At 37.9% G+C, this 25,301-nt stretch overlaps 4 protein-coding genes and 2 non-coding genes across 7 annotated transcripts; 2 read left to right on the plus strand and 4 right to left on the minus strand.

Annotated features, from left to right (window-relative positions):
• Nucleotides 1–4,990: 4,990 nt before the first annotated feature.
• On the minus strand, nt 4,991–5,064 carry Trnar-ucu (transfer RNA arginine (anticodon UCU)). Its single transcript has one exon. It is a non-coding gene; the product is annotated as a tRNA-Arg (tRNA).
• A 188-nt stretch (nt 5,065–5,252) lies between these two features.
• Nucleotides 5,253–5,334, minus strand: Trnas-uga (transfer RNA serine (anticodon UGA)). Its single transcript has one exon. It is a non-coding gene; the product is annotated as a tRNA-Ser (tRNA).
• A 3,509-nt stretch (nt 5,335–8,843) lies between these two features.
• Nucleotides 8,844–11,926, plus strand: LOC143468728 (uncharacterized). 2 transcript variants are annotated; one of them, XM_076966091.1, is made up of 5 exons: nt 8,844–9,171; nt 9,373–9,545; nt 9,779–10,653; nt 10,734–10,940; nt 11,076–11,926. In XM_076966091.1, the coding sequence occupies exons 1-5, from the start codon at nt 9,151–9,153 to the stop codon at nt 11,561–11,563; spliced, it is 1,764 nt and encodes a 587-aa protein (XP_076822206.1). In that variant the 5' UTR covers nt 8,844–9,150; the 3' UTR covers nt 11,564–11,926. The 2 variants fall into 2 exon arrangements, with proteins under 2 accessions (XP_076822206.1, XP_076822205.1); XM_076966090.1 differs by having other exon boundaries at nt 8,851–9,171; nt 10,725–10,940.
• A 477-nt stretch (nt 11,927–12,403) lies between these two features.
• LOC143468739 (lymphokine-activated killer T-cell-originated protein kinase-like) lies at nt 12,404–14,930 on the minus strand. The gene is made up of 7 exons (XM_076966108.1): nt 14,733–14,930; nt 14,301–14,415; nt 14,064–14,224; nt 13,798–13,919; nt 13,550–13,676; nt 13,067–13,240; nt 12,404–12,672 (listed from the first exon to the last, which is right to left on the minus strand). Exons 1-7 carry the CDS (start codon nt 14,857–14,859, stop codon nt 12,488–12,490), a joined length of 1,011 nt encoding a protein of 336 aa, XP_076822223.1. The 5' UTR covers nt 14,860–14,930; the 3' UTR covers nt 12,404–12,487.
• A 5,694-nt stretch (nt 14,931–20,624) lies between these two features.
• Nucleotides 20,625–23,570, plus strand: LOC143468736 (actin-related protein 10-like). The gene is made up of 10 exons (XM_076966105.1): nt 20,625–20,808; nt 20,948–21,168; nt 21,265–21,417; nt 21,592–21,720; nt 22,006–22,080; nt 22,208–22,354; nt 22,437–22,536; nt 22,614–22,702; nt 22,797–22,928; nt 23,290–23,570. Exons 1-10 carry the CDS (start codon nt 20,670–20,672, stop codon nt 23,413–23,415), a joined length of 1,311 nt encoding a protein of 436 aa, XP_076822220.1. The 5' UTR covers nt 20,625–20,669; the 3' UTR covers nt 23,416–23,570.
• Nucleotides 23,496–24,933, minus strand: LOC143468743 (protein THEM6-like). The gene is made up of 3 exons (XM_076966111.1): nt 24,484–24,933; nt 23,834–24,045; nt 23,496–23,747 (listed from the first exon to the last, which is right to left on the minus strand). The coding sequence occupies exons 1-3, from the start codon at nt 24,740–24,742 to the stop codon at nt 23,496–23,498; spliced, it is 723 nt and encodes a 240-aa protein (XP_076822226.1). The 5' UTR covers nt 24,743–24,933.
• Nucleotides 24,934–25,301: the final 368 nt, after the last annotated feature.

A 25,301-nucleotide genomic window follows, 5' to 3' on the forward strand; every position in this document is an offset into this window, starting at 1 on the left:
GCATATTTTCGTCAACAAGTCTGAGATCTATCGAACTACGCTTAAAGATGTCGCGATACCGCGTCTCTACGTCAGCAATGTCTACAAACATAAAGCGACGCCTTTCTCTTTGTGACCTTCACAGATGTTTAAAAATAGAAACGACAGCGACGAACGGTCTTGTGTCTCCAGCTAGCGGTCAGAATTTAATCAGGGTATAGTCGTCATGACAAATAGCAGGTATGAGCTACTTTGCAAAGTTAACTGGGTATTCTTAGTTCATTGAAAAAGAAAAAAACACTCTTACAAAATTTCTTCCCTTATGTTTCTCGTCAATAAAAGCCAAGTCACTCCATTGGTGTTAAAAAGTTGTTGGTTTAATCAGCTAAACTGGGTAAATCACCTGACTCAAGTGTCCGCTCCGTGGCAAATAGGGTTCTCAAGCTGCAGGTTATAGCCTAAATACCTGTATTATCAGCATACGGTATCTAATTTGGTAAGGTTATAAACCACATAAATATTAATATTAAAGCTAACTTGGCCTTGACAAACCCTGTCTTTCACCGAAACTGGGCTGCCATGCATTCCATCGTTAATAAAGTTTAGGAGAGTTGGTGAAACGAATTTCGGGAGAATTCACGACAAGTTTTAAGTGATATTAGCCTACGGACTACGGTTTCAAAGTTATGTAGTTAGACTTGGCTATATGCTTACAACATTTATTTGATGTGGTCCACTTTGCTGTAAAATTCAAGGCTGGTAGAACTGGCCCGGGGTAAAATTGAAATCAAATTGAACATAATGCTATGTTTTCGTTTTAACTTTCATCCCAATTGACACAGAGAACATTGCTTTATCCTTTAATAGGTATGTGAGGACACCAGTGTTCCCTCTAAGAAAATTTTACGCTGAGCAAATATTTGATTTAGTGAGCATGAGCATTTTAATGCTGAGTTAAAATGAATTATCAACTTTGTGAATTACCAACTTGATTTCCGGTATCATCATTGTAATTTAGTGTCACACACTCTACTGCTGTATTTAACCATTCCTCTCTAAATTCAGTCTTCCTTTTTTGCTTCGTTTCCTTGAATAGACATCTCACTGGTAGGTCTGTATTTAACTTGGATAAATATTCGCTCAGTTTAGAAAATGTAATTACTGTAAATAGTAAAACCAGTCTTCAGAGTCGAAACTGGAAAATAAAAATCTTTTGCAAGCTAAGGAATAAAGTTAGTTGCATCCACGAGTGTGGAGTGTTTGTGAAGCAAAGACAAAGGATTGTGATGTAACAAAAGGGTACTGTATGTCTGTATGCTCATGTGCATCAGCACACGGTATAAATGCGATAAGCGCAGAAGCGTTCTGTCCAAAAATACTGTTGAAGATCATTTTACTTTTAAATTTGGAAATTGCAAGTGCGCAAGAATGAGATTTTACTGCGCAAATAGTCTGGTGGTACTGCGCATTTGCTCAGTTGCGCACCTTAGAGGGAACACTGATCGCGGTCCTTACTTTTATAGGGGTCTAAAGGGAATTTTTGAATGATCAATAAGCGTCAAGTATCTTGATTTCTAATGGAAACATGTAACCAATGAACCAACAACAGTCTTCATATTTTTATGTATTAAATATCTATTTGCGAGAAACTTTATAGTGAAGTAATCATGGGCTCTGTAGCCGAGTGGTTCAAGCGATGGACTCGCATCAAATGTTCCTTATGTTCCGTGTTCGATACCCGCTGGCGCTATGCGCTTCGGTCAAGAAATCAACGACACCTGCTTGTTCAGTGGACCTGGTAGATAGTTCGGGCAATACGGATAAAAAATCAATATTTTTTGATTTGTGCATTTTGGTTTTAACCAAAATAAAAAGTGTTTGACAATTTCCAATCGGAGCTTGCACAAAAGCTAACCCAAAGGCAAAGGTAACTGGAGCTCTAGCAATGAGGAATCCTCGCCGAATTTTGGTCGTGCAAAAAACTTTCCTCAGTCCGAGGATAAATATTAATTAGTTATCTTACCCTACCATTGTATATTGAATATTGAGTCTAACTAGCGTGGTCTAGAGTGCTCAAATGCTCAAATGGTCTAGCATCAAATAATCATCAAACGGTTGTTGGGTTAGGGCAGGCATGTGCAACCTTTTTCACTGGAGGGCCAAATACAAAATTTTGAATGACAACACGGGCCACATGACTTTTTCAGAAAAAATTAGTATCGTAAAACGACTTTCCTATGCAGTTTATGTAGTTAAGAAATAGATTTAATGCAGTCCACGACACGAAAATGCGAAAATTTCGAAAATTTCCATTGCTTTGATGTAAACTGCATCAAATAGTGATGGCTAGTATGAACTTCTAACATTTTGCTGAGCACCACGCGGGCCGCAGTGCGGCCCGCGGGCCACTGGTTGCACATGTCATATTGCACATATTGAAAAACTGTGAATAATTGTCGATGGAAGATGAGGAAACTGAAGAAAAATAAGTTCTAGCTAGTTAGCTAGTTAGCTAGTTAGCTAGTTAGCTAGTTAGCTAGTTAGCTAGTTAGCTAGTTAGCTAGTTAGCTAGTTAGCTAGTTAGCTAGTTAGCTAGTTAGCTAGTTAGCTAGTTAGCTAGTTAGCTAGTTAGCTAGTTAGCTAGTTAGCTAGTTAGCTAGTTAGCTAGTTAGCTAGTTAGCTAGTTAGCTAGTTAGCTAGTTAGCTAGTTAAGCTAGTTAAGCTAGTTAAGCTAGTTAAGCTAGTTAAGCTAGTTAAGCTAGTTAAGCTAGTTAAGCTAGTTAAGCTAGTTAAGCTAGTTAAGCTAGTTAAGCTAGTTAAGCTAGTTAAGCTAGTTAGCTAGTTAGCTAGTTAGCTAGTTAGCTAGTTAGCTAGTTAGCTAGTTAGCTAGTTAGCTAGTTAGCTAGTTAGCTAGTTAGCTAGTTAGCTAGTTAGCTAGTTAGCTAGTTAGCTAGTTAGCTAGTTAGCTAGTTAGCTAGTTAAGCTAGTTAAGCTAGTTAAGCTAGTTAAGCTAGTTAAGCTAGTTAAGCTAGTTAAGCTAGTTAAGCTAGTTAGCTAGTTAGCTAGTTAGCTAGTTAGCTAGTTAGCTAGTTAGCTAGTTAGCTAGTTAAGCTAGTTAAGCTAGTTAAGCTAGTTAAGCTAGTTAAGCTAGTTAAGCTAGTTAAGCTAGTTAAGCTAGTTAAGCTAGTTAAGCTAGTTAAGCTAGTTAAGCTAGTTAAGCTAGTTAAGCTAGTTAAGCTAGTTAAGCTAGTTAGCTAGTTAGCTAGTTAGCTAGTTAGCTAGTTAGCTAGTTAGCTAGTTAGCTAGTTAGCTAGTTAGCTAGTTAGCTAGTTAGCTAGTTAGCTAGTTAGCTAGTTAGCTAGTTAGCTAGTTAGCTAGTTAGCTAGTTAGCTAGTTAGCTAGTTAGCTAGTTAAGCTAGTTAAGCTAGTTAAGCTAGTTAGCTAGTTAGCTAGTTAGCTAGTTAGCTAGTTAAGCTAGTTAAGCTAGTTAGCTAGTTAGCTAGTTAGCTAGTTAGCTAGTTAGCTAGTTAGCTAGTTAAGCTAGTTAGCTAGTTAGCTAGTTAGCTAGTTAGCTAGTTAGCTAGTTAGCTAGTTAGCTAGTTAGCTAGTTTAGCTAGTTAAGCTAGTTAGCTAGTTAAGCTAGTTAGCTAGTTAGCTAGTTAAGCTAGTTAAGCTAGTTAAGCTAGTTAGCTAGTTAAGCTAGTTAAGCTAGTTAAGCTAGTTAAGCTAGTTAAGCTAGTTAGCTAGTTAGCTAGTTAGCTAGTTAGCTAGTTAGCTAGTTAAGCTAGTTAAGCTAGTTAGCTAGTTAGCTAGTTAGCTAGTTAGCTAGTTAGCTAGTTAGCTAGTTAAGCTAGTTAGCTAGTTAAGCTAGTTAAGCTAGTTAAGCTAGTTAAGCTAGTTAAGCTAGTTAAGCTAGTTAAGCTAGTTAGCTAGTTAGCTAGTTAGCTAGTTAGCTAGTTAGCTAGTTAGCTAGTTAGCTAGTTAGCTAGTTAAGCTAGTTAAGCTAGTTAAGCTAGTTAAGCTAGTTAAGCTAGTTAAGCTAGTTAAGCTAGTTAAGCTAGTTAAGCTAGTTAAGCTAGTTAAGCTAGTTAAGCTAGTTAAGCTAGTTAAGCTAGTTAGCTAGTTAGCTAGTTAGCTAGTTAGCTAGTTAGCTAGTTAAGCTAGTTAGCTAGTTAGCTAGTTAGCTAGTTAGCTAGTTAGCTAGTTAGCTAGTTAGCTAGTTAGCTAGTTTAGCTAGTTTAGCTAGTTAAGCTAGTTAGCTAGTTAAGCTAGTTAGCTAGTTAGCTAGTTAGCTAGTTAGCTAGTTAGCTAGTTAGCTAGTTAGCTAGTTAAGCTAGTTAAGCTAGTTAGCTAGTTAGCTAGTTAGCTAGTTAGCTAGTTAGCTAGTTAGCTAGTTAAGCTAGTTAGCTAGTTAAGCTAGTTAAGCTAGTTAAGCTAGTTAAGCTAGTTAAGCTAGTTAAGCTAGTTAGCTAGTTAGCTAGTTAGCTAGTTAGCTAGTTAGCTAGTTAGCTAGTTAGCTAGTTAGCTAGTTAGCTAGTTAGCTAGTTAGCTAGTTAAGCTAGTTAAGCTAGTTAAGCTAGTTAAGCTAGTTAAGCTAGTTAAGCTAGTTAAGCTAGTTAAGCTAGTTAAGCTAGTTAAGCTAGTTAAGCTAGTTAAGCTAGTTAAGCTAGTTAAGCTAGTTAAGCTAGTTAAGCTAGTTAAGCTAGTTAAGCTAGTTAAGCTAGTTAAGCTAGTTAAGCTAGTTAAGCTAGTTAAGCTAGTTAAGCTAGTTAAGCTAGTTAGCTAGTTAGCTAGTTAGCTAGTTAGCTAGTTAGCTAGTTAGCTAGTTAGCTAGTTAGCTAGTTAGCTAGTTAGCTAGTTAGCTAGTTAGCTAGTTAGCTAGTTAGCTAGTTAGCTAGTTAGCTAGTTAGCTAGTTAGCTAGTTAGCTAGTTAGCTAGTTAGCTAGTTAGCTAGTTAGCTAGTTAGCTAGTTAGCTAGTTAGCTAGTTAGCTAGTTAGCTAGTTAGCTAATCATCCCTGCCGGGATTCGAACCCAGAACCTCTGGATTAGAAGTCCAGCGCGCTAATCCATTGCGCCACAGAGACAAACTCATACCAAGTTTTAACATTTTCCCCCTTTAAAAAACAATCCAACCTAGAAAGTCGGAAAAAATTACTTGATTGAACCGTTTTTGAACTAAGACATAAGTTTCTCAATGTTCGATTTTACTATCCGCTTCAATGCATTCCGACACAAAGTTAGCATATATGTTAGTAACATAATTTCAATTCCGCGTTGTCGGCAGGATTCGAACCTACGCGGGCAGAGCCCAACAGATTTCAAGTCTGTCGCCTTAACCACTCGGCCACGACAACTGTGCTGAATGTCCAATGCAAATACAGTGAAATCCGCTTAATTCGGACACTTTGGTTCCGCTCACTTTTGGCCGAATTAAGCGGAGAAACGGCTTTGTCCGAATTAAGCGGAAAATCAATTGTTCGTTTCATGGTAATGCATAAAGGCAAAAAACGCATTTAAAATACTGTACTGTTGCGTAATAAATGAATTGCAGCTGCGCTATACTGCAGTAACTGGCACTGATCGCATAAAACGTCTTCGTTTACTTTAGTGAGCAATTTCACTTTTTGTCCTAAACTTTTCCGTACAATTTTGTCCTACAAGATGGACGCGATTGTACCGAAGTAAAAGCGACTATGAAGCTGGCACGGCCTTATATGAGTTCATTGTCGATTTCTACTGCATGGATCGTCATTATTTCACCATAATCGCTCATAATGCAATTGCATCTTGTCTTAAAACGAACGAAGTACTGTTTATTGTGTCATAACCTAACGATGGAATTGCGAACATGTGTCCGAATTAAGCGAAGAATTGTCCGAATTAACAGGAGTTTTTTACGTTCAATTTTTACTTTTGTTCCGTTCCCGAGCATTTTGGCCGAATAAAGCGATTGTCCAGGTTATCCGGTGTCCGAATTAAGTGGATTCGACTGTAGATAAAATGCCACTTTTCTCGAATCACTAGATAGATTCCACCATGTCGGTGTTTCCGGAATCTTCTCCTGACTTTCAAATCTTACAAGATGAAAATCTAGCTAGCGTAGTCTAGATGAAAATCAAGCTAGCGTAGTCTAGATGAAAATCAAGCTAACGTAGTCTAGATGAAAATCAAGCCAGCGTAGTCTAGATGAAAATCTAGCAAGCGTAGTCTAGACGAAAATCTAGCCAGCGTAGTCTAGATGAGAATCAAGCTGATTTCGTGACCTAGCTACGCCTACGTCTCCACGGTGAATTGAACCGTTCGCGCGTCACAAGGTTTTGTGGCGGTTAACATGAGCGAACCATTTTGTTGAATCACTCAACCTAACGGTAAGCTATTACCACTTATAGGAATGTCGGTCAACCGTAAAAATCAAGCGTTTTTGATAAAAATTGTTTCGTATTCTGTCTTGGCTATTTTGACATGTAGCACTAAACACGTTCACGTATTTAACACGACTGAACGATTGCAGGAATTTGCCACTATGTAATGGGTAAGATGTTAACGTTTGCTGCCTTTTGTTCAGTTTGTTGTTAAACTAGAGTTTCCTAGTTAACTATAAGCTAGTTTCAACTAAATTTCAAGCATTAAAGTAAACTTCTGTTATTTACTTTAGTTTGACTTTCTGTTAACCTAAGCGCCTATATTTGAAAATATATCGTTCCGGTTCATTTTTATGCAGAGTTCAAATTAAATTCCAAAAGTTTTCAAAATCTGCCTTCAACAACATTACCTTCTAAAAGTATGAAACTAAAGATGTCCAATAATTATATTTATTGTAATGGGAAAAGCTGAAACAAAGCAGTTCAATAATTGTAGCTGTCTCACAAAACGCGTATAAGTGTTGCGTCATAACAATCGTGCACGAAATACAACAAGAAATGGGAGCGGTGAAATGATAACTAAACGAAAGTAGCAGTTTTTGTTCCTGCTTACTTGGCAAGTATAATATCCAGTTAGTTGGCGACCTAGCCAGGACCAACTGTTTGAGTGAAGCAGTTGAGCACCGAGGCAGGGCTGTTAACAAGTAAGTTTTTTTACTCTTTTTTGAGCCATTCCAGCACTGCCAGAAGATCTAAGCTATTGTTAACTATAGAGAACTTACACCAATAGTTTGTCTTCAAATGTACTTCGGAAATAATCCTCCAAATTGACAACCATTTTGTAAGTTTTGAATAATTATCCTAACGTATTACTACTCACAATGCTTACAAAGTTTAATTTTCTTTACCAACAAGCCTATAGAAAAAGTCAAAAAGCAAAATAATGAGCTTTACAATAAGCTACATATCCTGGACAGATTTCCTACAATGCTAACCACGTAAATAATGAAAGAAATTTTCTCTAACAAAGTAAGGAGGAATTGAATAGGTTTGTAGGTTGACGTGGAAATCTTATATAGGCTATACGCGTTTTGTGCACAATCAGACGATACATTTGTATATTAGACCCCAGCTACTTGAATTGTGACGTCATTTTGTTGTGCACTGCAGCACTCGACCAGGCTGCCAGCTTATATACTCCGGGAGGGCGTAGGCCTATATAGTGCAAAATCAAAACGACAAATATTGTTTTTGAGCATTTCAGATAAGGAACCTTATCGTTGCTAACGGTACAGCAGCAGTAGTAAAGTTATTACAATTACTTTATTACAGTATACAGTACAAAAACGATTTTCATGAGCTTTGGGAATAAAGCATGATTTCACTTGGATGCTCGTTGCCAATAACAACCTATGTTTGTGGTAACCGTTGCTTCTTTTTATTAAATATTTAGGATAATACAGTATACGAAATTTCAAAAGCTATTAAACTACCTAAAGAAAAATATAAAATAGTTGTCGGGAACTAAAAAATAAATCATTACTAAACTATATTGGACAAAAGATATATTTTGTATTTAAAAGCAATAATTTATGGCTCCTTTTTCTGACAATTTAACATCTATCAAAAAGAAATAAATTGAATTTTACATACTACTGTACATTGAAGATTGCCAAAAAAACAAAAATTACAATGGTAAAGTTTTTAGGTTTATCGTTTCCATAAACAGCAAGACCGTAGCGAGGGTAACAGTTTTACAAGACAAATTAGTTAATTAGTCCTGACATGTTGTTAAATGCAGTTTATCACTTGAAAATGTTTAGTGCCAGAATTCCAAAAAATAGCCTACGGCGGCAGGTACTTCATTTTCCTCATTAACTTACAATATCGTACAAAAAGGTAGCTACGGCTTACAACAAGAGTGATTGTAAAATAAGATAAATAGAATTACACCCTATTACGCAAAACGAACACAAGAGTCCGTTTAGCATATGAGTTGTATAGTAACTCACGAACTCCAAATACAGTAGGCTACTGTAGCCTACTTTGTTTCTAAGAATGGGCTTGTTTTGAGGTAATTGGAAAATAGCCCAACTTAAGATACCTTTTCAAATTAAATAGTTCGGAAAACTAAGGGAAAATTTTGGAGAATTTTTTCAGATCTTAACGTTGATTGCTATACAGCTTAAATCTAAATTGTTGATATTGATATAAAGAAACGTTTTTTCTTTAATTTTTATTTAGATACAACATGGTTTCTAAAGTAAACTCCACAAAAGACCTAATCATACAACTAATTGTCGCGATGCGGCTTTGAGCAGGCAGACAGAGTCATTAAAAAATTCGCGGCAGTAGAAATTCGTCACGAAATGTTCATTGAAACAAAAAAACACTATGATGGTCTTATGTAATCGCGGACAGGACACCCTCTGTTAAATAGGCTGTCACCATTTCTTATTTACGAAAGCCAGAAGGCAACAGCGCAGATATGTCTACTGTATTTCTTTCTTTTGTTCTTCTTCATTCAGGCTTGTCAGATTACACAATGTTTGAGAATAATGCTGGTAATCGCTCGTCGAGTAGGCTGTAACTTTACTGGTAAAGCAAAACATTTGTAAGCAACATACTAGGTTTAAGCTTAATCAAAACTAGTATTTTGGCAGGAATGTTAAACTTGGTTTAAGCCCCAAAGGCTATGGCTGGTCGCCAGATTTCAGTTGTAATATTCTTCGTAGCCAACTAAGGGGCATTTCCTTCAGCAGCTTTGTGACGATTAAAAGAAGAGACAGTAGGCTACCTTATTCTAACATGAGTGACGTTACACAAGTGGTAAGTGCAGTAGCAATAACAATGTGATTGCAGCTGCGACTTCCAAATGACACAGCTTAATAACAAAACGTAGTTTACGAAGAATAGGCCTAGTTATAAAACATCGATAGGATTAAGGTTAAGTGCAACAGTGAAGTAGCCGTTTATCGATATTTTTCATACAGTAGTTAAAAACAATAAAATGCTACTTGTCTCTTCCAGATTCGGCAGTTCCGAGCCGAAGAATTTTTATGCGTTCCTGGAGATGACGGTTGTTTAGGTCGAGGCAATTTCGGGAATGTTCGAATTGGGTTCCACGATGTTCTGGGGGCGGTCGCGATTAAATGCTTCCCCGTCCAAGGAGGCAGAGATGAGAAACGGTTGCTGGAAAAAAAGTGAGTTTGTAGATAAAAATCTGACGTCAAGCGTAATGACGTATCGTTTATTTTGATCATAATTACTGTGCGGAGCGAAGGAAATGATTTTAACAGATGTAGGCTACAGCACAGTACCAAATATGCTAAAATAATGGATGAGAAAAAGTGGCATATTTGGGTTTTTTAGCAAACCTTCTGGTCTCACATTTCATGGTATGCTGCTGAACATAGCTGACCTTTATTCTGTTTAGGGTCAAGAAAGAAATGAGTTCTCTTCTGCAATCTGGCCACGAGAACATCGTTCGAATTCTCGGATGGGCACAATGGGCAAGCGCGATTGGAATCGTCATGGAATATTTGCCGGCCGGAAATCTGAAGAACATCCTTCTCGACGAAGACGTCATCTTGGCTCCACTGCTGCGTTTGCGATTCGGGTTCGAAGTCTCGAATGGACTGTCCTTTATCCACAATCTCATGGAAGACAAACGCCTCACGCATGGCGACGTAAAGCCGGAGAACGTGGTGCTGACCGACGACCTTCACTGCAAACTCGCCGACTTCGGGGGAGCCCAGTTGTCCAGTTACACCGGCGCTTCCTCGATGAGCGGCCGGCACGTGACCAAGAACGAATTCACGCAGATTTACGCCGCCCCCGAACAACTGCGGGACATCTCGAGCCCGACGACAACCTCGCGCGACGTCTTCAGCTACGGGATGCTCCTCTACACGATCGTCGCGCGGCGAACATTTGTGAGGTCAGAATCAGAGGTCAAACTTTACTTGGAAGAGGTCAAGCGAGGTCAGCGTCCGAACCTTGATGACGTGTACGAGTATGAGAGGCAACTTGAGAGGAAGAGCAAGTTAGATGAGGCTGGGATCATCCGTCTCCTCCTCAGCGAGATGAAGATGTGTTGGCAGCAAGATCCCGACAACCGTCCTAGGATCACCCACGTCTGCGATCGATTCCGCGAGCATCTTTCTAAGCCGCAATTCACTGTCATGGTGATGCAACAATGTGTCATTCAAGCCTTGCATGGGATGGAGATCACGAAGCCAGCGCGTAATTTTGATCAATGCCTCTCCCTCGACCGCTTTCTTTCACCATCTTTTTGTGATGTCACAATGGGTCAGTCAAAACTATTAGTTGTTTTATACAAAAAGGATTCTTAAAATACGTTCCAAATTTTTCAATTTAAGCCATCTCAGAGAAAACATCCAGTTCCGGTTCCGGTTCCGGTTCACAGTGTTCCAGCGGAAATGCGCCATCATCCGGCGATGAATCATACAGAAAGGAATTCGGAACGTCGAGAAAAGCAGGGTCGGTTTTTAAAGCGAGTGTGAACACTCTGGACGCCTTACGTCAACTTGAGCGTCTGACAGATGCTGGAGCGAAACCTGGTCAAACCACAAAAGGTGTAGTTTCATGGGTTCGGTTCACTCCTTTTTAAATGTTTCAATTTAATTCGACTTTCTTTTTATTTGTCGTTGTGAATGATTGAGAGTAATTTTTGAGACACTTTTATCAGTTTGTTTTGTAATAATTTGCAGAAAGCTCTCAAGCAAGAGACAAAGTGAAGTTCATTCAAAACTTGTTGAAATCTTCGCTTGTTGCTGACGCGATAGCTGAAAGCAAGGAGCTGATCACCATGGTCACAATGTACGTTGCTGACGTCACCGATGGTGTTGTCATTGTGAAAGACATCATTGCGCTTTCGCAGATGTTTCTCGAAACTTCTGAGAACATGACGACTCTTTCCCTGCTCCGTTGCGCCGTGTTCTTGAGCGCAAACATTCCTGACACCAGAAAGAAACTCTCTCACTTCTCATCCTGCTGTCGCGCCATTTTTAATGTTGTGATTTCTATGAACAACGGAGGTTTCCATGACGACATCAAGCTGCACGCGCTCCCTCTGCTCAACACAATGGAGGAGCGAATCGCGAACGTGAGCGCCGAAGATGACAAAGACAGAGATGAAGCGATGAAGTGGTGCCGTCATTTCATCAATCACTGCAACAACTGCATCAAGAACGGGTAGAAAGTGGTGATGTCATAGCACATGGAGGATGCAAACACTACTGGGCGCTGTCCACTTTTTGGTGTTTCACAATATTTTTCTCATCATTAATGTTTACGGTTAATGCCTTTCGAGAGCGCATGGCTAACTTTGGTAGCTACTTACGTGTGGAGGGTTTTGCGATTTTTATTGATAGACAGTTTTATGTTTATGCAGATAGAATATTTGTTGAAATTAAGACATAGCACTGTGGTGGCGATTATGTGTTGCCAAATGCTGAGATAAAAGGTTAATTAGACTGTAAATATTTTCTGACTTTTCCTTTTTGATTTCAAATTCAAAATTGAAGTTATTTCTTTGCTTAAATAAAGAAGTTTTTTGTCATATAGGCCTAGGCAAGAAACATAGTCATAGATTAACTACGTAACAAAAACAAGCGGGTTCGCACTTTTAAGGAAGATTATGACGATTAAAACTATTTGCGCTTCTGTTTTGAGTAAATTTTAAAGTTTGTTAATATTTCGACATCGTGGATTTATTGCACGTTGCCTATCACGTTATAACAATCTATGTTATTGTCATCTCCTTTTCCGTTATCATTCGGTAGCCGAACGATTAGGGCGTTGCGCTCGCAATAAAGCGTCACGTATTTAGCATCCTTGATTAGCATTTCCCGCGCTTCACTCCATGGCTGTGGATGATGGGATTGGAAGAAAAAATTTTAATAAATCTTGGCGTTAATGCAATAGATTGTCCTGCTACAGCAGCTTGAGTTAAAACCTGTAAACAAGCGGCTTATTTGACCGCATGTCAGTTGGATCTGCAGCATCGGGCCAAAATATTTATCACAAAGCGAAAAAATCCAATTCACAAAGTATGATTGTATTGGCGTAAACTCATCAAAACGAAACGGCAATATCCTGAGGCAGTGCAAGGATGAAAAAATTAAAATTCGAGTTTCCCGGTCGGATCCGGCAAGGCGGACAAACTTCCAAGCTGATGTAAACCTTCCACGACCTGAAGAGCCGATGGACGGCAGCCAGGTAGCTCGTGAGTGCAAACCCAGAACAGTTCAATGATTGGAGAGTAGGAAAGGTCAAAATCGTAATCAACCAGAGGAGGTCTTGTACCTTAAACATTCACCGGTTCGATTTATTAATTCACTTCATAGAGGTTGCTGACGTCATACCATGCGCAACTCATGGTTGCTTGTGGGGAGAGAAAATAATTTGCTAACCAGTTTAAGAAAAATAAAATGCTAGTCATCATAGCGAAATGACGTAACAACCCCAAGTCTGTCAACCTCCACAGCTTTCTCAAATTTAATTGAGCTGATAATAGATGATAGTTTGTTTTGAGATTGTGCTTATAACTAAAAAAGTAACTTTTGGAAGAAGAAACATTCAACATTTATCAATGTGATTCTCATTGAGTGATCAAAACCGCAATTTTCTTGTAAAAAAATTAAGACTAATTTTACTTGAAAGTGGGAAAATTCCTAATTTTGTTGCAATTAAAACTAACCAAGGCTTCTTTCATATTCTAATTCGGCTGCTTCCCATTCAACTTCAAATTCCTCGTGGTTCTCGAAATCATTCTCGTCTGGGAAGACATGCAGGTGGGGAATCCCCAGTGTCAACATCTCATATAGGATGAGCCCGTATGAGAATATATCAGTTTTGTTGCTTGCTGTTCCTCCTGGACATATCACGACAACGTGATCATGATAAAGTTCACATGAACCATATTCATAGTTTAATAAACATGATTTCTTTACTTAGTTTTTGACTAAGAAGCCTCAAAAGATGATGCTTCTAAAAGTATTGTGTATATCGTCATATACAACATTATAACATCATCATATAACATTATATCACATATATCGTTGCTATTGGCTGACACAATGATGTTATTCATTACTAACATACACATAATGCCATAAAGTAAATAATTCTTTTATTACACATTACACTCTTTTATTGACAACAGTTTTACTTTGACACCAACCTTCCAAAACTTCCTTACAAGACCATGACTCAGTGCCGACGTAACGCTGCCCTGGTTTTGCAATCAAATTATCATCGAGTTTTACAGTGACACCAAAATCACAAAGTTTTACGACGTTAAAGTTACCCTGCACATATTCAAAGTTAAAGTTTATTATTGGTCAAAGGTCTATGACCCGCGCAATCATAAATAAATGCAACAGAGTAACTTAAATATTTGCACAAAACATGGGAATTTTTAAGTCTGACCTGTATTAAAACATTAGCGCTTTTCAAGTCACCATGGAGGAGACGGTTGGTGTGATGAAGATAGGCAAGAGCATCGGCAACTCGAATTGCAACTTCGTTTATGGCGTGCACAGGAAATGGTCCTGAAAATTAAACAATTAATCACCTCAATGAGAGAAAATCCTAAACTGCCATTGTGATTGCCGTGCACAAATTTTAAGCGCAATTTGCCACAAGCTATGGTGAAGAAATTTGCATTTAACATTGCTTGGCCAACCGTGGCTCACCCAAGCATTTTTCTGTCCGGTCTTCAATCAGTGACATCAACGACCTCTGACCGTCTTCCATGGCGAGGCAAAATGTTCCATCAGCCGAACGAGTGAAAGATCGAAAACCAACAATGTTCTTATGATTTAATTGCTTTAAAATGGCAGCTTCTTCACTCAGTCTGGTAGAAAGTGATCATTTTCAATCAAAACACAAGCATCAACCAGATATAAATACTGCATTAGTCAACACTTTACCTTTTGGAATATTCGCTGATGTTGCCACCACATTTTTTGTTTATCTTTTTAACCGCCCAAGGTGAGCGATATTCTCCAAACTTTGGAGACCTTTCGACGAGGTAAACATTCACACCTGACCAAAAAACAATGAAAATTGTTACATATTTTATACAATTCTATTACACATGCAGCCCACCACAGCTTATAGCAAATGACATGAAAAGATCTTTTATTCCAAGTTTTAATTCTTTATTCAACCGGGGTTATTAACTATACATAGCAATTAAGAAACACTTCAGGATATACAGAAGCTTAAGAAAATTATAAAATGCTAAATAAATGTAATATACAGTTAAACTTCAATGGTAATTACACCAACAAATGTCAATCTGTAGTAAGATAGTAAAGTTTGTAAACACACGAACTACTTTAAAATTGTCTACATCTTACCAGTCCCAAACCCTAGATGTTTCATGAATGGAGACGCAGGAATTTTTAAGCAGGGTGAATCACTTAAAACTGGTTGCTTCATGCGAGAAAATACCGGAGTGTTAAATGCACTTCCATCTCCTTGCATGGTTATCACCAAGTTTTATTTTATATCAACTTTAAAGGCATAACATGCGACAACTAGCACTGTAGACACTGAAACATAACTCTGAATTAAATTTTATACACACTCCAACTGCCTGTGGCTGGTAAGTTTCTATGATGCACCAAGTTACCGGCACAGAAATGCCAATTGTTTTATATAATATGCATTACTTTTCGGCGTGAGATTTATCGGTTGCAAATGGCAAGAAAATAGAAAGGGTTTCAAAAATTAAATATTTAGGTATAATTCTGGATGAACAATTCAAGTAGTCAAAATCGTGTCAAAGAGCTTTGCAAAAAGCTGTCAAAAACCTGTGGTGCTCTGTATAAAATTCGACAATATACAAATAAAAAAATAATGATGATGTTATGTTATGGCCTAGTTCTCATCCTTTAATGGTTTGTGACCCTCAAAATCCATGGCCATCTGCACATCAATAAAAAATGTAGATTGTTGATTGCAAAACCCTTTTTACTAAACTACTGGGTGTGCAGAGAGCCATTGCACCGCTATTTTATTTAACTTAGAGAAATTTATTTTGAAGCGACTACTTCACCGGCGTTTCTTTACCGAAGTTGCTGAATAATAATTCGATGACCGACAGATTGATTTATCTCATTCTATATGGTAAGAAGAAAGGCTCAAGGTGTTGGTGTAGTGGTTAACGATAGGGCTCGTATGCTGGAGATCTATTATTTGATTTCTTTTCTTCGGAGGCCTGAGGTCTCAGAAGTTCTATCTAACCACACAAAATTTCTGATGCTTATTAATACGGTTGACTGACGAGTAAAAAAAAATTGTTTGTTAGTGTAAGTTTGACTGCTTACGCTGTTATTATGAAGACGCTATCCAAATTTTCAATTTTAATTCTCAATTTGGCTCAATATGCAATAGCTATGCCAGTGTTTAACATTTAATATTCTATCTGTGCTAGAACTTGTTCTCTCCTGAATCGAAGTTCTAGCGCTACACAGGTACTAGAAATTTCAACTGATTAGTTTAGCCATTGTCCATGTAGCAGAGGAAACTTCCATCTTGCAATGAGTAATATAGGCCTAGTCATCACATCTTCCGAAGATTATCATAGGCAAGCATTTTGGCTGTAGGCTACAAGCTCGTTTTCATCAACAGCGCCTTCATTAGTGTTATGGCCACCATAAACTGGGCTCTTGTTCGGGATGGGGTATCTTTTACAGTGGGTTTTCTTTTCCCATCCGCTGATGTATAATACGGTATTGAAACGAATTTCAACCATCTTTTGCTTTAAACCACAAACCTGCTCGTCTGTTTAAATGCGCTCAATCAACTTTACACCTTATGTTTTATGGATTTAAATAATTATGAGTCAAGTAGACGTGTTAGTTTTTACCAGCAATTAGTACCTTAATCATTTTTGAACACGTTTTAAGTTCTTTCGGTTTTGTCACTTTTTCCCGTTCACTGGAGCCTGCTTGTAGCAATTGACTTGAAAATTATTGATTGATTGCTTATGCGGTTCTGTTGTTTAATATTAAGATTTCTATGTTGCAATTAGTTTTTCTTTGGGGAAATTTATGCCTTTCCCGCTACAAACATAGATAACTAATTACAATACCACGAATCTTACTACGAAGGCAAATTACAATATACAAATAATAGTACATATTCAAATACATAATATACATACATACATACATACATACATACATGCACGCACGCACGACCGCGCGCACGCACGACCGTACGCACGCACACCCACACACACACACACACACACACACACACATACATACATACATACAATAAATACATATACAGTGAGACCTCGTTAATCCGGACCACTTCGTTTCGTCAAAAAATTTCGGTTTAGCGGGGTTTCCGGATTATCGGAAAGTAAAAAATCAATCAATCTTGCAAATGCAGCACCGTGTTCAAAACGCAGTGTGCACCTTACTCCAATTCTAAGTACCGACTTTCTGGCTGGACAGCAACTAAAATAAAATTATATTTTTTGTATGATCCGACCCAGTGTCGAACCCCAGAACCACTGTATTAAAGACAAATGCTCTCCAAGTGACGAACATTCGGCCGCAAATCGGTTTGACAACCGCTCTTGCATGGCGAAGCATTCCGGCGGGACCAGCAGTCTTGAACTTTCTTTGACCTGTTTCCAATCTTTGCGCAATGCGATATATTAAGCTGATAGCACGATTGAGTTGCAGCAGTATGTCTTCAATAGATTGCCGCACTCAACCGATGTTACTGTACGTATTTTTTTGCGACCGCGGAAGTGTTGTTTGTTACTGTTGATGAACAACTTATTTTTTCATTTCTAAAATACTGTACAGTATTTCATAGTATGACTAAAAAGCTGTGCGGCTAAATTTTTTTACAAAGCGCAATACTGTACTTTTGAATCAATAAAGACCGCAACGTTATTATGCGTAGATAATCGGCTATTGTTTCGTCAACTAACTACATACTGTATTAGGACAATCGAGAATCATTTTCGCTTAACTGTTAATAATCCGGTTTATCGGATTTTATTGCTATTGATTTAGCACATTTGTTCCAAAACTTTTGTGTCGGAGTCGGACAGCGGGGTTTCCGGATTAAAGGGGTAAAATGCATAGGAAGAAATCCGTTCCCGGCAGTTTTGTGTCGGATAGCGGGGATTCCGGTTGTTCGGGGTCCGGATTAACGAGGTCCCACTGTACATAATAGTACAAATACAATTAATTACAATATTACCACGCTTACCATGAAAGCTCATTACAAAATTAAACCTTTTTTTGGTAAATATAATTTAATTCTATACATGTTCAAGAATTTCAAGATACGCGCAAATCATGTGTGATTACATCCTGCACCAAAAACTTTGATTTCTATTTTCTATTATTTGACTAAAAACATTGATAACTTTAACTTTGCTTTAATTTCCGATGTCTATTCTTCTGACAGACCTTTGGTGGTAGAAATAATTTTACGTTTCAACCACACTTAGCGATAAAGAACGGTCAACATTCTCATTGGAAACTGGAAATTGCAAGGCACCGGATCTACAACGGATGTACCATTAGGCTATGTGGGGCGCATTTCATTTGTAATTAACTATTCATTATGGTAAGTATTTTGTTCAAAACAATGTCGACTCGTAATAAAAAGAAAGGATTGTTCCTGTACACGATTGCACTTTGTGTTGTCTGGATCCCGAGTTTATAAATAAAATATATCACAAGTTTTTAAATAAAGTTGACTTGCTTGTGTTTACAAATATTTATTTCAAACATTTATTTAGTTTTTTAATTTCTAACAAGGACGTTTTTACATAAAAAATGATATTGTTTTTCAGTCATGTCTCTTAAGTATTCCTTTGCAAACTGTTTTTGAAAGACGTGTTGCCATCGCTCTATCTGATCGCAAACAGTTTCGTCTTCTATGCTAGGCAGTTTTCATACAACGGCGTAGTCATAAAATTATTTTGAATCTAAAATAAAAAAGGTCTTTTCGCAGTTTACAATTAATGGCAGAACGACCCCTACTTGTTTGTAATTACCTCAGGTAGCTTGGGACCTCAAGGTTTTACGAGCCTATGTACCATTTTGCGGACTGCTAGATTAAACTTGGCTACATGAAGATTGACCAGTGTTGTTTGGCATTGGAACGATGCTTGCTGTTATACGGTGTTTTACATGTTTTAGTAACCGTATTAATTCCATGTAGCCTATTGGCTTGTGTCCGTCTGCGATGGTTGCGAAATGCTGATATGAAGTGACGTAGGCTGTAGCCTGTCTGACTCCATATGTTGTCGCAGGCTGCGTGAACATCTCGGCATTGCAAGAGCTATCAGCAGAATGACAACCAGATGAAAAACTGGTAAAACTTTATTCATACGAACTGATGGACGGAATCTAAAGCGAGGTAGCCTAGTCGGTATTATAGGAGCCAAGAAAGTAGAAAACGCTAGGGCATACAAAAAAAAGTAGCCTAACGCAAGAATGTAAAATCTGAAATTTGGAGAAAAATAAAAATTTAAAAGGAAAATGTCCTAAGCGTGGCGCGTATACTGCAAGTATACAAGTTATATAGGCTACATTATAGACTCGATCAGTGGCGAAAAACATATTAGTACAATACAAACAGACGAGTCTTGGCTAGGCCTATAATTCAAATTTCAATTGGTGAAAATAATGGAAGTTGTCGTGGTATCTACAAGAACGAAACTCATCATTGCACGCCAAACTTTTTTATCTTTACACTGTGGCGGCCTGGGTGGCTTTTGTAATACCATTACGTCATTCTTGGAAATGTGTTTTCCAGTTAACAATTGGAGTTTTTAAACTTTCAGTTCCGCCACATCATTCTTGGAAATGTGTTTTCCAGTTACTTATTTGAGTTAATGAACTAGCTTTCATAAACACTGCAATTATCGTTGGAATATTTGAAAACTTGCTCTGAATAACTTCGTGTGAAAACTCCTTTTAGTACGTTACCAAGTCGCTTCCAAGAAACTGTTTCCAGCTTTAACCGAATGTAAATTGCATTGCAAACGCACTGTTTTTCTCGTTCACACGCTTTGAAATGTTCATGCCTTTTTTGTCATATATTTCCGGCACATCGCACAATGTTTTATAAGCTCGAACTTCTGTGCGAGATCGCGCAGACGTAAAGTTATAGACAGATGTAATACCGTACTACGGTAGTCGTGGTGATTGCAAATCAATAGACATCTTAATAGCAGTGGTTTTGCTATACTTCTGGTTATGCGTAATATTGAGAAAGTGTACAGCACCTATACAATAAAAGCCTTTTCTGGCAAACGGTACTTGTTATAAAATAATAAGAAAGTTCGGCTGTCAATAAGGTTAGAGAATTCTAACCGCGCGCAACAATAGAGTCAGATATTAATGTAGTAGGTTAACTAAAGTCAATAACGTAAGATAAGATCGATAAACTCTACATCTGCATCTGTCGGCATCAACCTCTGCATTCCAACAACCTCGACAAACTAGCAACCTCTACAACACCAATATATAAAAAATTAGTGTAAATCCTCCCTAGTTCCCTGCATAATCTATATTTGTTCTCGGCTGAGATACTAGTTATGGCTTATATATGGTATGGTATGGTTTAATGATTTAGCAGAAGGTGTTCTATAATTTGCAATTCCTGATGAGTATAATAGAATTTAATGAGACAAATATAATTTACATAACAGCTTCCAATAATTACATGCAGTTGCAAAATTAGTGGACAGACTGGTCAAAAATGAAGTTAAACAACAACCTCATGAGCAGAAACTTATTTATCCGTATCTTTTTGCTCACATCATGTTACACATGAAATAAAACATTTGCTCGCTTCCCTCGAACTTTTTGCAATTGACAAAAATGTTAACTCGTTTTCTTCTCTTATCAGCAGCTCTTCATTTTTAAACATTGATGAGCAAAATGATTTATAATATAACATATCATGGATAAGTAACGAAATGAATTGATAAAAATTATGGGTGAAAGCAAAATTTGCTGTTTTTGTATGACTGGTCGCAGCATGTAAAGGTCTATTGCAGTCTTTGCAAATAAAGTTTTGACTGTTTCTGATTTCACTCAAAAAGATGTTTTAAAAATTTTTCTTGCTTTCCAAAGGTCATGTGATCTACTCCTAACTTGAAAACCACTGGTACTGGGCTAAAATGTAATTAGCACCTGATGTGGCTCTGTTGAATTGCTGTTGCCCTGGTGGCACAAATTTGTCGGTTGTTGAATTGTTTACATTTTTACATCATCAGCTTGTAGGCATAAGATTGTTTCGAGATGTCTTATAAAAAGCTAGGCATGGTGTTTGGTGGGGGAAACCCCATTGTTCTTGATATTGGTGAAACTTACACCAAGCTGGGCTTTGCTGGTGAACCGGAACCTAGGGCTGTTATACCGACAGCCATACAAAAAGTTGGTGCGTAAAAACTCGTTTTGTTACGAATGTTTTGATATAAAAATTAACCTTTTACCTGTGTAGTTCCATCGTTTTTTTCCTCTTAGTATAACATGCTTACAGGTGGCATTTTTTCTACGCAAATCTACTTTTAATTCAGGTGGACCGTTAACTTATATTTTGAAGAGCGATCGTTCGTGTATATCTCAACATCTCCACTGCGCAACACTCAAACAGAGTATCAGCAAATTTTTAGAAAAAGTCTTTTTCAAAATTTTGCAAATCAACCCAAAGCATCAAAGAGTGCTGTTATGTGAATCGCTTTTAAACCCGACAAAGATTCGTGAAGTAATTGCCGAAGTCTTGTTCCACCAGTTTGAGGTAAGTTTTTTCAACTATTATTTTTGTACCTCTCTAACCCATAAGTTTATTCTTCCGTCTGCATCGAAACAATTATTTAATTTCTGCTTTTCACAGGTTGCAGCTCTTGTATTCGCCCCGCACCATCTGCTGGCTTGCTTCACAGTTGCCATGGGAACCGGCCTGGTGGTGGACTGTGCATACAACGAAACTATTGTTCTGCCTGTTATAGAGGGCACTCCGATATTGTGGGCATGGCAATCTGCCCCGGTACGAACAGAAGCATTGAGCATGTCGTAAATAAATAATTATTTCCCTTTCCTTAGCGATTAGAAACTGTTAATAGCTGGCAAAATGTAATTGATAAAACAATTTATTACGTAATATAAAAGTAAACAAAAAAGTCGTCAGCCACCCATGCCTCTAATTATTCTTCTGTCATAGCTCGGAGGTTCTGGCATTCAAGATGAAATCATGAAGGAGATATCGGAGAAAGGCAAGATTCAAGTTCATGATGAAGCTGCTAAGTCTGTGACTTCACGCTTGAGTGAGCGTGTTCTGGAGGACATTAAAGTAGGTTGTCGCTATTCTACCTGATATATCAGACCTTTAATCTTATTTTTCTCAGTTTCATGTTTACGCTAGTTTGTAAGTTTTTACTAAATCTAGTCTGAGTGTGTCTTCTAAATCTAGTCTCAACTCTGCACAACAAGTGAAATTTTCACACAAGCTTCTCTTCGCCTTACTGCCTATCTTTAACAATGGGTGGTGTGAATCACTTAACCACCACCACAATAGTAACATACTGTTCCATTTATCCTTGTTTTGAAACTTCATTTGATCTTATTGCACTCGCAGGTAAAAGCTTGTTTTGTGACACAGTATGAGAGGGCCAAGCTGATCCATGCAGGGAAGTTGGCTGAGTGGAGGAAGGTTGGAAGTTACTTTTTTATCTTTTCTTTCTTCTGACTTTTGCAATCATGCAATCAATTACTTCTATAATACGAACCTTATTATGCTACATTTACTTTGCATAATGATGTCTCCGCTGTTCACGCAGAAAAACGTTGGGGATTCTACATCTGAGCAGGAAATTACTAAACCAAGCCCAGCACTATCCGACATGGTTTATCCACTAGATGGAGTTACTCGACTGATTATACCTGGTTCTGTTCGTGAAGAGGTGGCAGAAGTTTTGTTCGAGCAGGTAGAGTCCCACCAAACTGATCTGTCTTCAAAAATGGTTGTAGTTTTTTCGTTCAATAATAATCTCTTGTTAACATTCGCAGGACAACGATGACACTTCTATTTCAACGATGGTTTTGGACTCTTTACTGCAGTGCCCTGTCGTATCACGCAAGGAACTCGCTCAAAATTTGCTTGTGATCGGTACGTCATAGCTCCAGTGACATCTTACGACAGTTTCATGTTTACTGAGATTCTAAGCAATGACTGCATATATCTAGGTGGGACAAGTTTATTACCGGGATTTCGTCACAGACTGTTATTTGAGCTGAAAGAATTTGCGGAAAGTGAGGAGAAGTACCGGTCAAAGGTGTGAATGAATTTATCATAATTCAATTCTAATTCTTTAATGACAAAAGTATTTGCACCAACTTAATATTAACTAAGTTCTCTTTTCCTAAAAGTTGTCTCAGTGCGAATTCCGTGTCCACAACCCACCAGTCCCAGCCAACCTTGTGTCATGGCTCGGAGCATCTATTTTCGCATCGTTGGAAAGCTTTCAACACAGGCTTGTCACAAAAGAATATTTTAACCAGGTTCATTGCATTACATTGACTGTGTATTAAGTTTTTCTTGACTAACATAAAATACTGTTTTAAAAAATATTACAGTATGTGGAAAGTAATGTTTTAACTGATTACATATAAAGTTGTTTTGGAAAATAATTGTGTGCAATTCAGTAAAAGACAAGAAAAATCTCTGCTATAATATGTGGAAAGTAGTTGCCTAATTTCTAATAGATATAAAAGCTTACTACAGAATAATTCAAGCTAGTTATAGTTGTAAGAAATTTTTGAACGAAAAATGGTGTGCAATTCATTTTGAGGTAACAAAAGGTATTCAATCTAACTTCATGTAAATTATAATTAAATGGTCACAAAGAGCATATTGTTACAGCATAATAGAAAGCTCCCTGATTGGTGTGGCCTTCCATTCCCAGACAAAACACCAGAAGCTTCTTCCCATACAACTCCGGCTTCATTCAAAGGTGGAAGCCATCTTGGTTCATCGAAGAATAAATAATTATGTTCTTGGCTAAACAAAAAAGATTTGGTGCTTGATTCAAACTGCGGTTATTTATTTGCACTTATCACGTCGTGTTTTCATTCGGTTTTTCTTTCGTTTCTTAATGTGTTGCTTGATGCTTCTATGTATGCTATAAACGACTTTAACTCGTCCGTTTGAGTCGGTTTTTCCCCTTCCAGCTCAGGAAGTTGTCCAATCAGTTCTTTTAGACCCCCCTTGTATATTTTCATTTTAAGCAGCACAATGCAGTACACAAAGTCTTCGATATCCTTAAATCTTGCAACGTAACGTTGTTCCAGATAAATGCTCTCGTCATCCCAGTGAACCAACTGCGGAAGAATTTTCAAGTCGCAAACCATCACTTCATTATCATAATCATAGTCAACAAGTTTTCAAAGTTTGATATTGAGCTTACCTTGGTTTTAATTTTGAATGGTTGAAAGATCTCCAAGGACTTACGATAGCGCACCGTGCTTGCTGTGACCAGGGGAAAATGCCCGGTCCTGACGTAGTCTTTGGTTTTACCGAAGTGAGCGAAGTAGTAGGTGCGGGCGTAGTCGGCTTTTAGCAGGTATCTAGAATTGTTCATGTGCCCAAGTATGTCGATGTCAGACGGCATTACAATGCCTGCAATCAAATGATCATCATCAATTACAGTCATATTTGTGTAATACAGTGACCTAAGTCTGTAGGCCTACCTCATTTCGCAGTGTTTGAGTTAAGAGTTAGCTTCTATAAGTACATTTATTTCATTGAGATGGAAAAATTTACACCATTTCAGTATTTTGTTTACGTTGAAAATTAAAGAATGCGAAAGATCAGTGGAAAGCGACATAAAGACTCATTACCAAGATATAAATTGTTTACAATGGTGGTTCGTTAACTTTTCGGAGACAGTTAATCTCGCAGGTTTCGTGCAAATGCGTTCAACGAACTTTTCGTAAAAATATAAAACAAACCCGCATCATTCACGTATGACGTATGTCCTGACCTACAACCCTCAGTTCGATCGAATCTGGCTGGTCACTGGTTTATAACTTAGGTCATTTAATTGACAAAAATTACCTGAATAGCTGTGTTCCTTCAGTGCATCGCGTGTGTTTGGTGCTTTCAATTTGTACTTAATGAGGTAAAACGTCACAATGAGGAAATTACGAACGACATTGATGAGACTGGCGGATGACAGAGAAACGAGCACAGCAAGTATGAGTAAAATCTGTTGGAGCGGCTCAAGTTGTACAAAGCATTTGACAAAATATGCGGTCAGAAAGGAAAGAGCAGGAATTATCATAAGCAACACCTTGTTACTCGAAGACAGTGCCATAGCTTGACGGTGTTTTGGGGAAATCACAGATGAAACAGCTTTGCTATTGTTATGTGCAATCTACCCTAGACCTGTCCTAAACAAATTAATTGTACTTTCATGAAATTTTACCATTACATCTGCAGTACGCTCCACTTAGTTTCCAAATTGTAACGGTTCAAAAAAAATAAAATCTAAACTCTTCACTAAGCAACATGTTCCACGAATATTTCTGCCTGAACTGGTCAGTGCCTACCTACATTTCTTATTAATACCATCTATTGCATACCGGAAACAAGTTCTAGCTAATCGTGATGCCAATCTGTGAATGCTGTTATGAGTCATGACAGCGATGTGTTGTGTTCTCACTATTTTTCAGGCGTGACGTTAATTAAACCACTCAGCGCGCAATAACTAATCTTACTCTCAAAGTTTTTCCTATAATATCACCTTGATGAAACCAATATGGTAGCTTAACATGTAATTGTAGACATATTCTTTTAACTTCCTACATCACTTCAATTTAGGCTTACAATACGTCCCGTTTTACCCGGGACAGTCCCCCTTTTTAACGTCTTGT

The sequence above is a fragment of the Clavelina lepadiformis genome, chromosome 8 (assembly GCF_947623445.1).
Source record: "Clavelina lepadiformis chromosome 8, kaClaLepa1.1, whole genome shotgun sequence".
NCBI classification, from domain to species: domain Eukaryota; kingdom Metazoa; phylum Chordata; class Ascidiacea; order Aplousobranchia; family Clavelinidae; genus Clavelina; species Clavelina lepadiformis.

Coding starts and splice junctions, on each gene's coding strand:
- LOC143468743 (XM_076966111.1), bottom strand. CDS start 24,742: ATGGCACTGTCTTCGAGTAACAAGGTGTTGCTTATGATAATTCCTGCT. Junction 24,046..24,483: donor GAAGGAACACAGCTATTCAG/GTAATTTTTGTC, acceptor ATTTGATTGCAG/GCATTGTAATGCCGTCTGAC. Junction 23,748..23,833: donor CATTCAAAATTAAAACCAAG/GTAAGCTCAATA, acceptor ATTCTTCCGCAG/TTGGTTCACTGGGATGACGA.
- LOC143468739 (XM_076966108.1), bottom strand. CDS start 14,859: ATGCAAGGAGATGGAAGTGCATTTAACACTCCGGTATTTTCTCGCATG. Junction 14,225..14,300: donor ATCAGCGAATATTCCAAAAG/GTAAAGTGTTGA, acceptor ACTTTCTACCAG/ACTGAGTGAAGAAGCTGCCA. Junction 12,673..13,066: donor AGAATATGAAAGAAGCCTTG/GTTAGTTTTAAT, acceptor TGAATGTTTAAG/GTACAAGACCTCCTCTGGTT.
- LOC143468728 (XM_076966090.1), top strand. CDS start 9,151: ATGAGTGACGTTACACAAGTG. Junction 9,172..9,372: donor TGAGTGACGTTACACAAGTG/GTAAGTGCAGTA, acceptor TGTCTCTTCCAG/ATTCGGCAGTTCCGAGCCGA. Junction 9,546..9,778: donor AAACGGTTGCTGGAAAAAAA/GTGAGTTTGTAG, acceptor TATTCTGTTTAG/GGTCAAGAAAGAAATGAGTT.
- LOC143468736 (XM_076966105.1), top strand. CDS start 20,670: ATGTCTTATAAAAAGCTAGGCATGGTGTTTGGTGGGGGAAACCCCATT. Junction 21,721..22,005: donor GTGTTCTGGAGGACATTAAA/GTAGGTTGTCGC, acceptor TTGCACTCGCAG/GTAAAAGCTTGTTTTGTGAC. Junction 22,081..22,207: donor AGTTGGCTGAGTGGAGGAAG/GTTGGAAGTTAC, acceptor CTGTTCACGCAG/AAAAACGTTGGGGATTCTAC.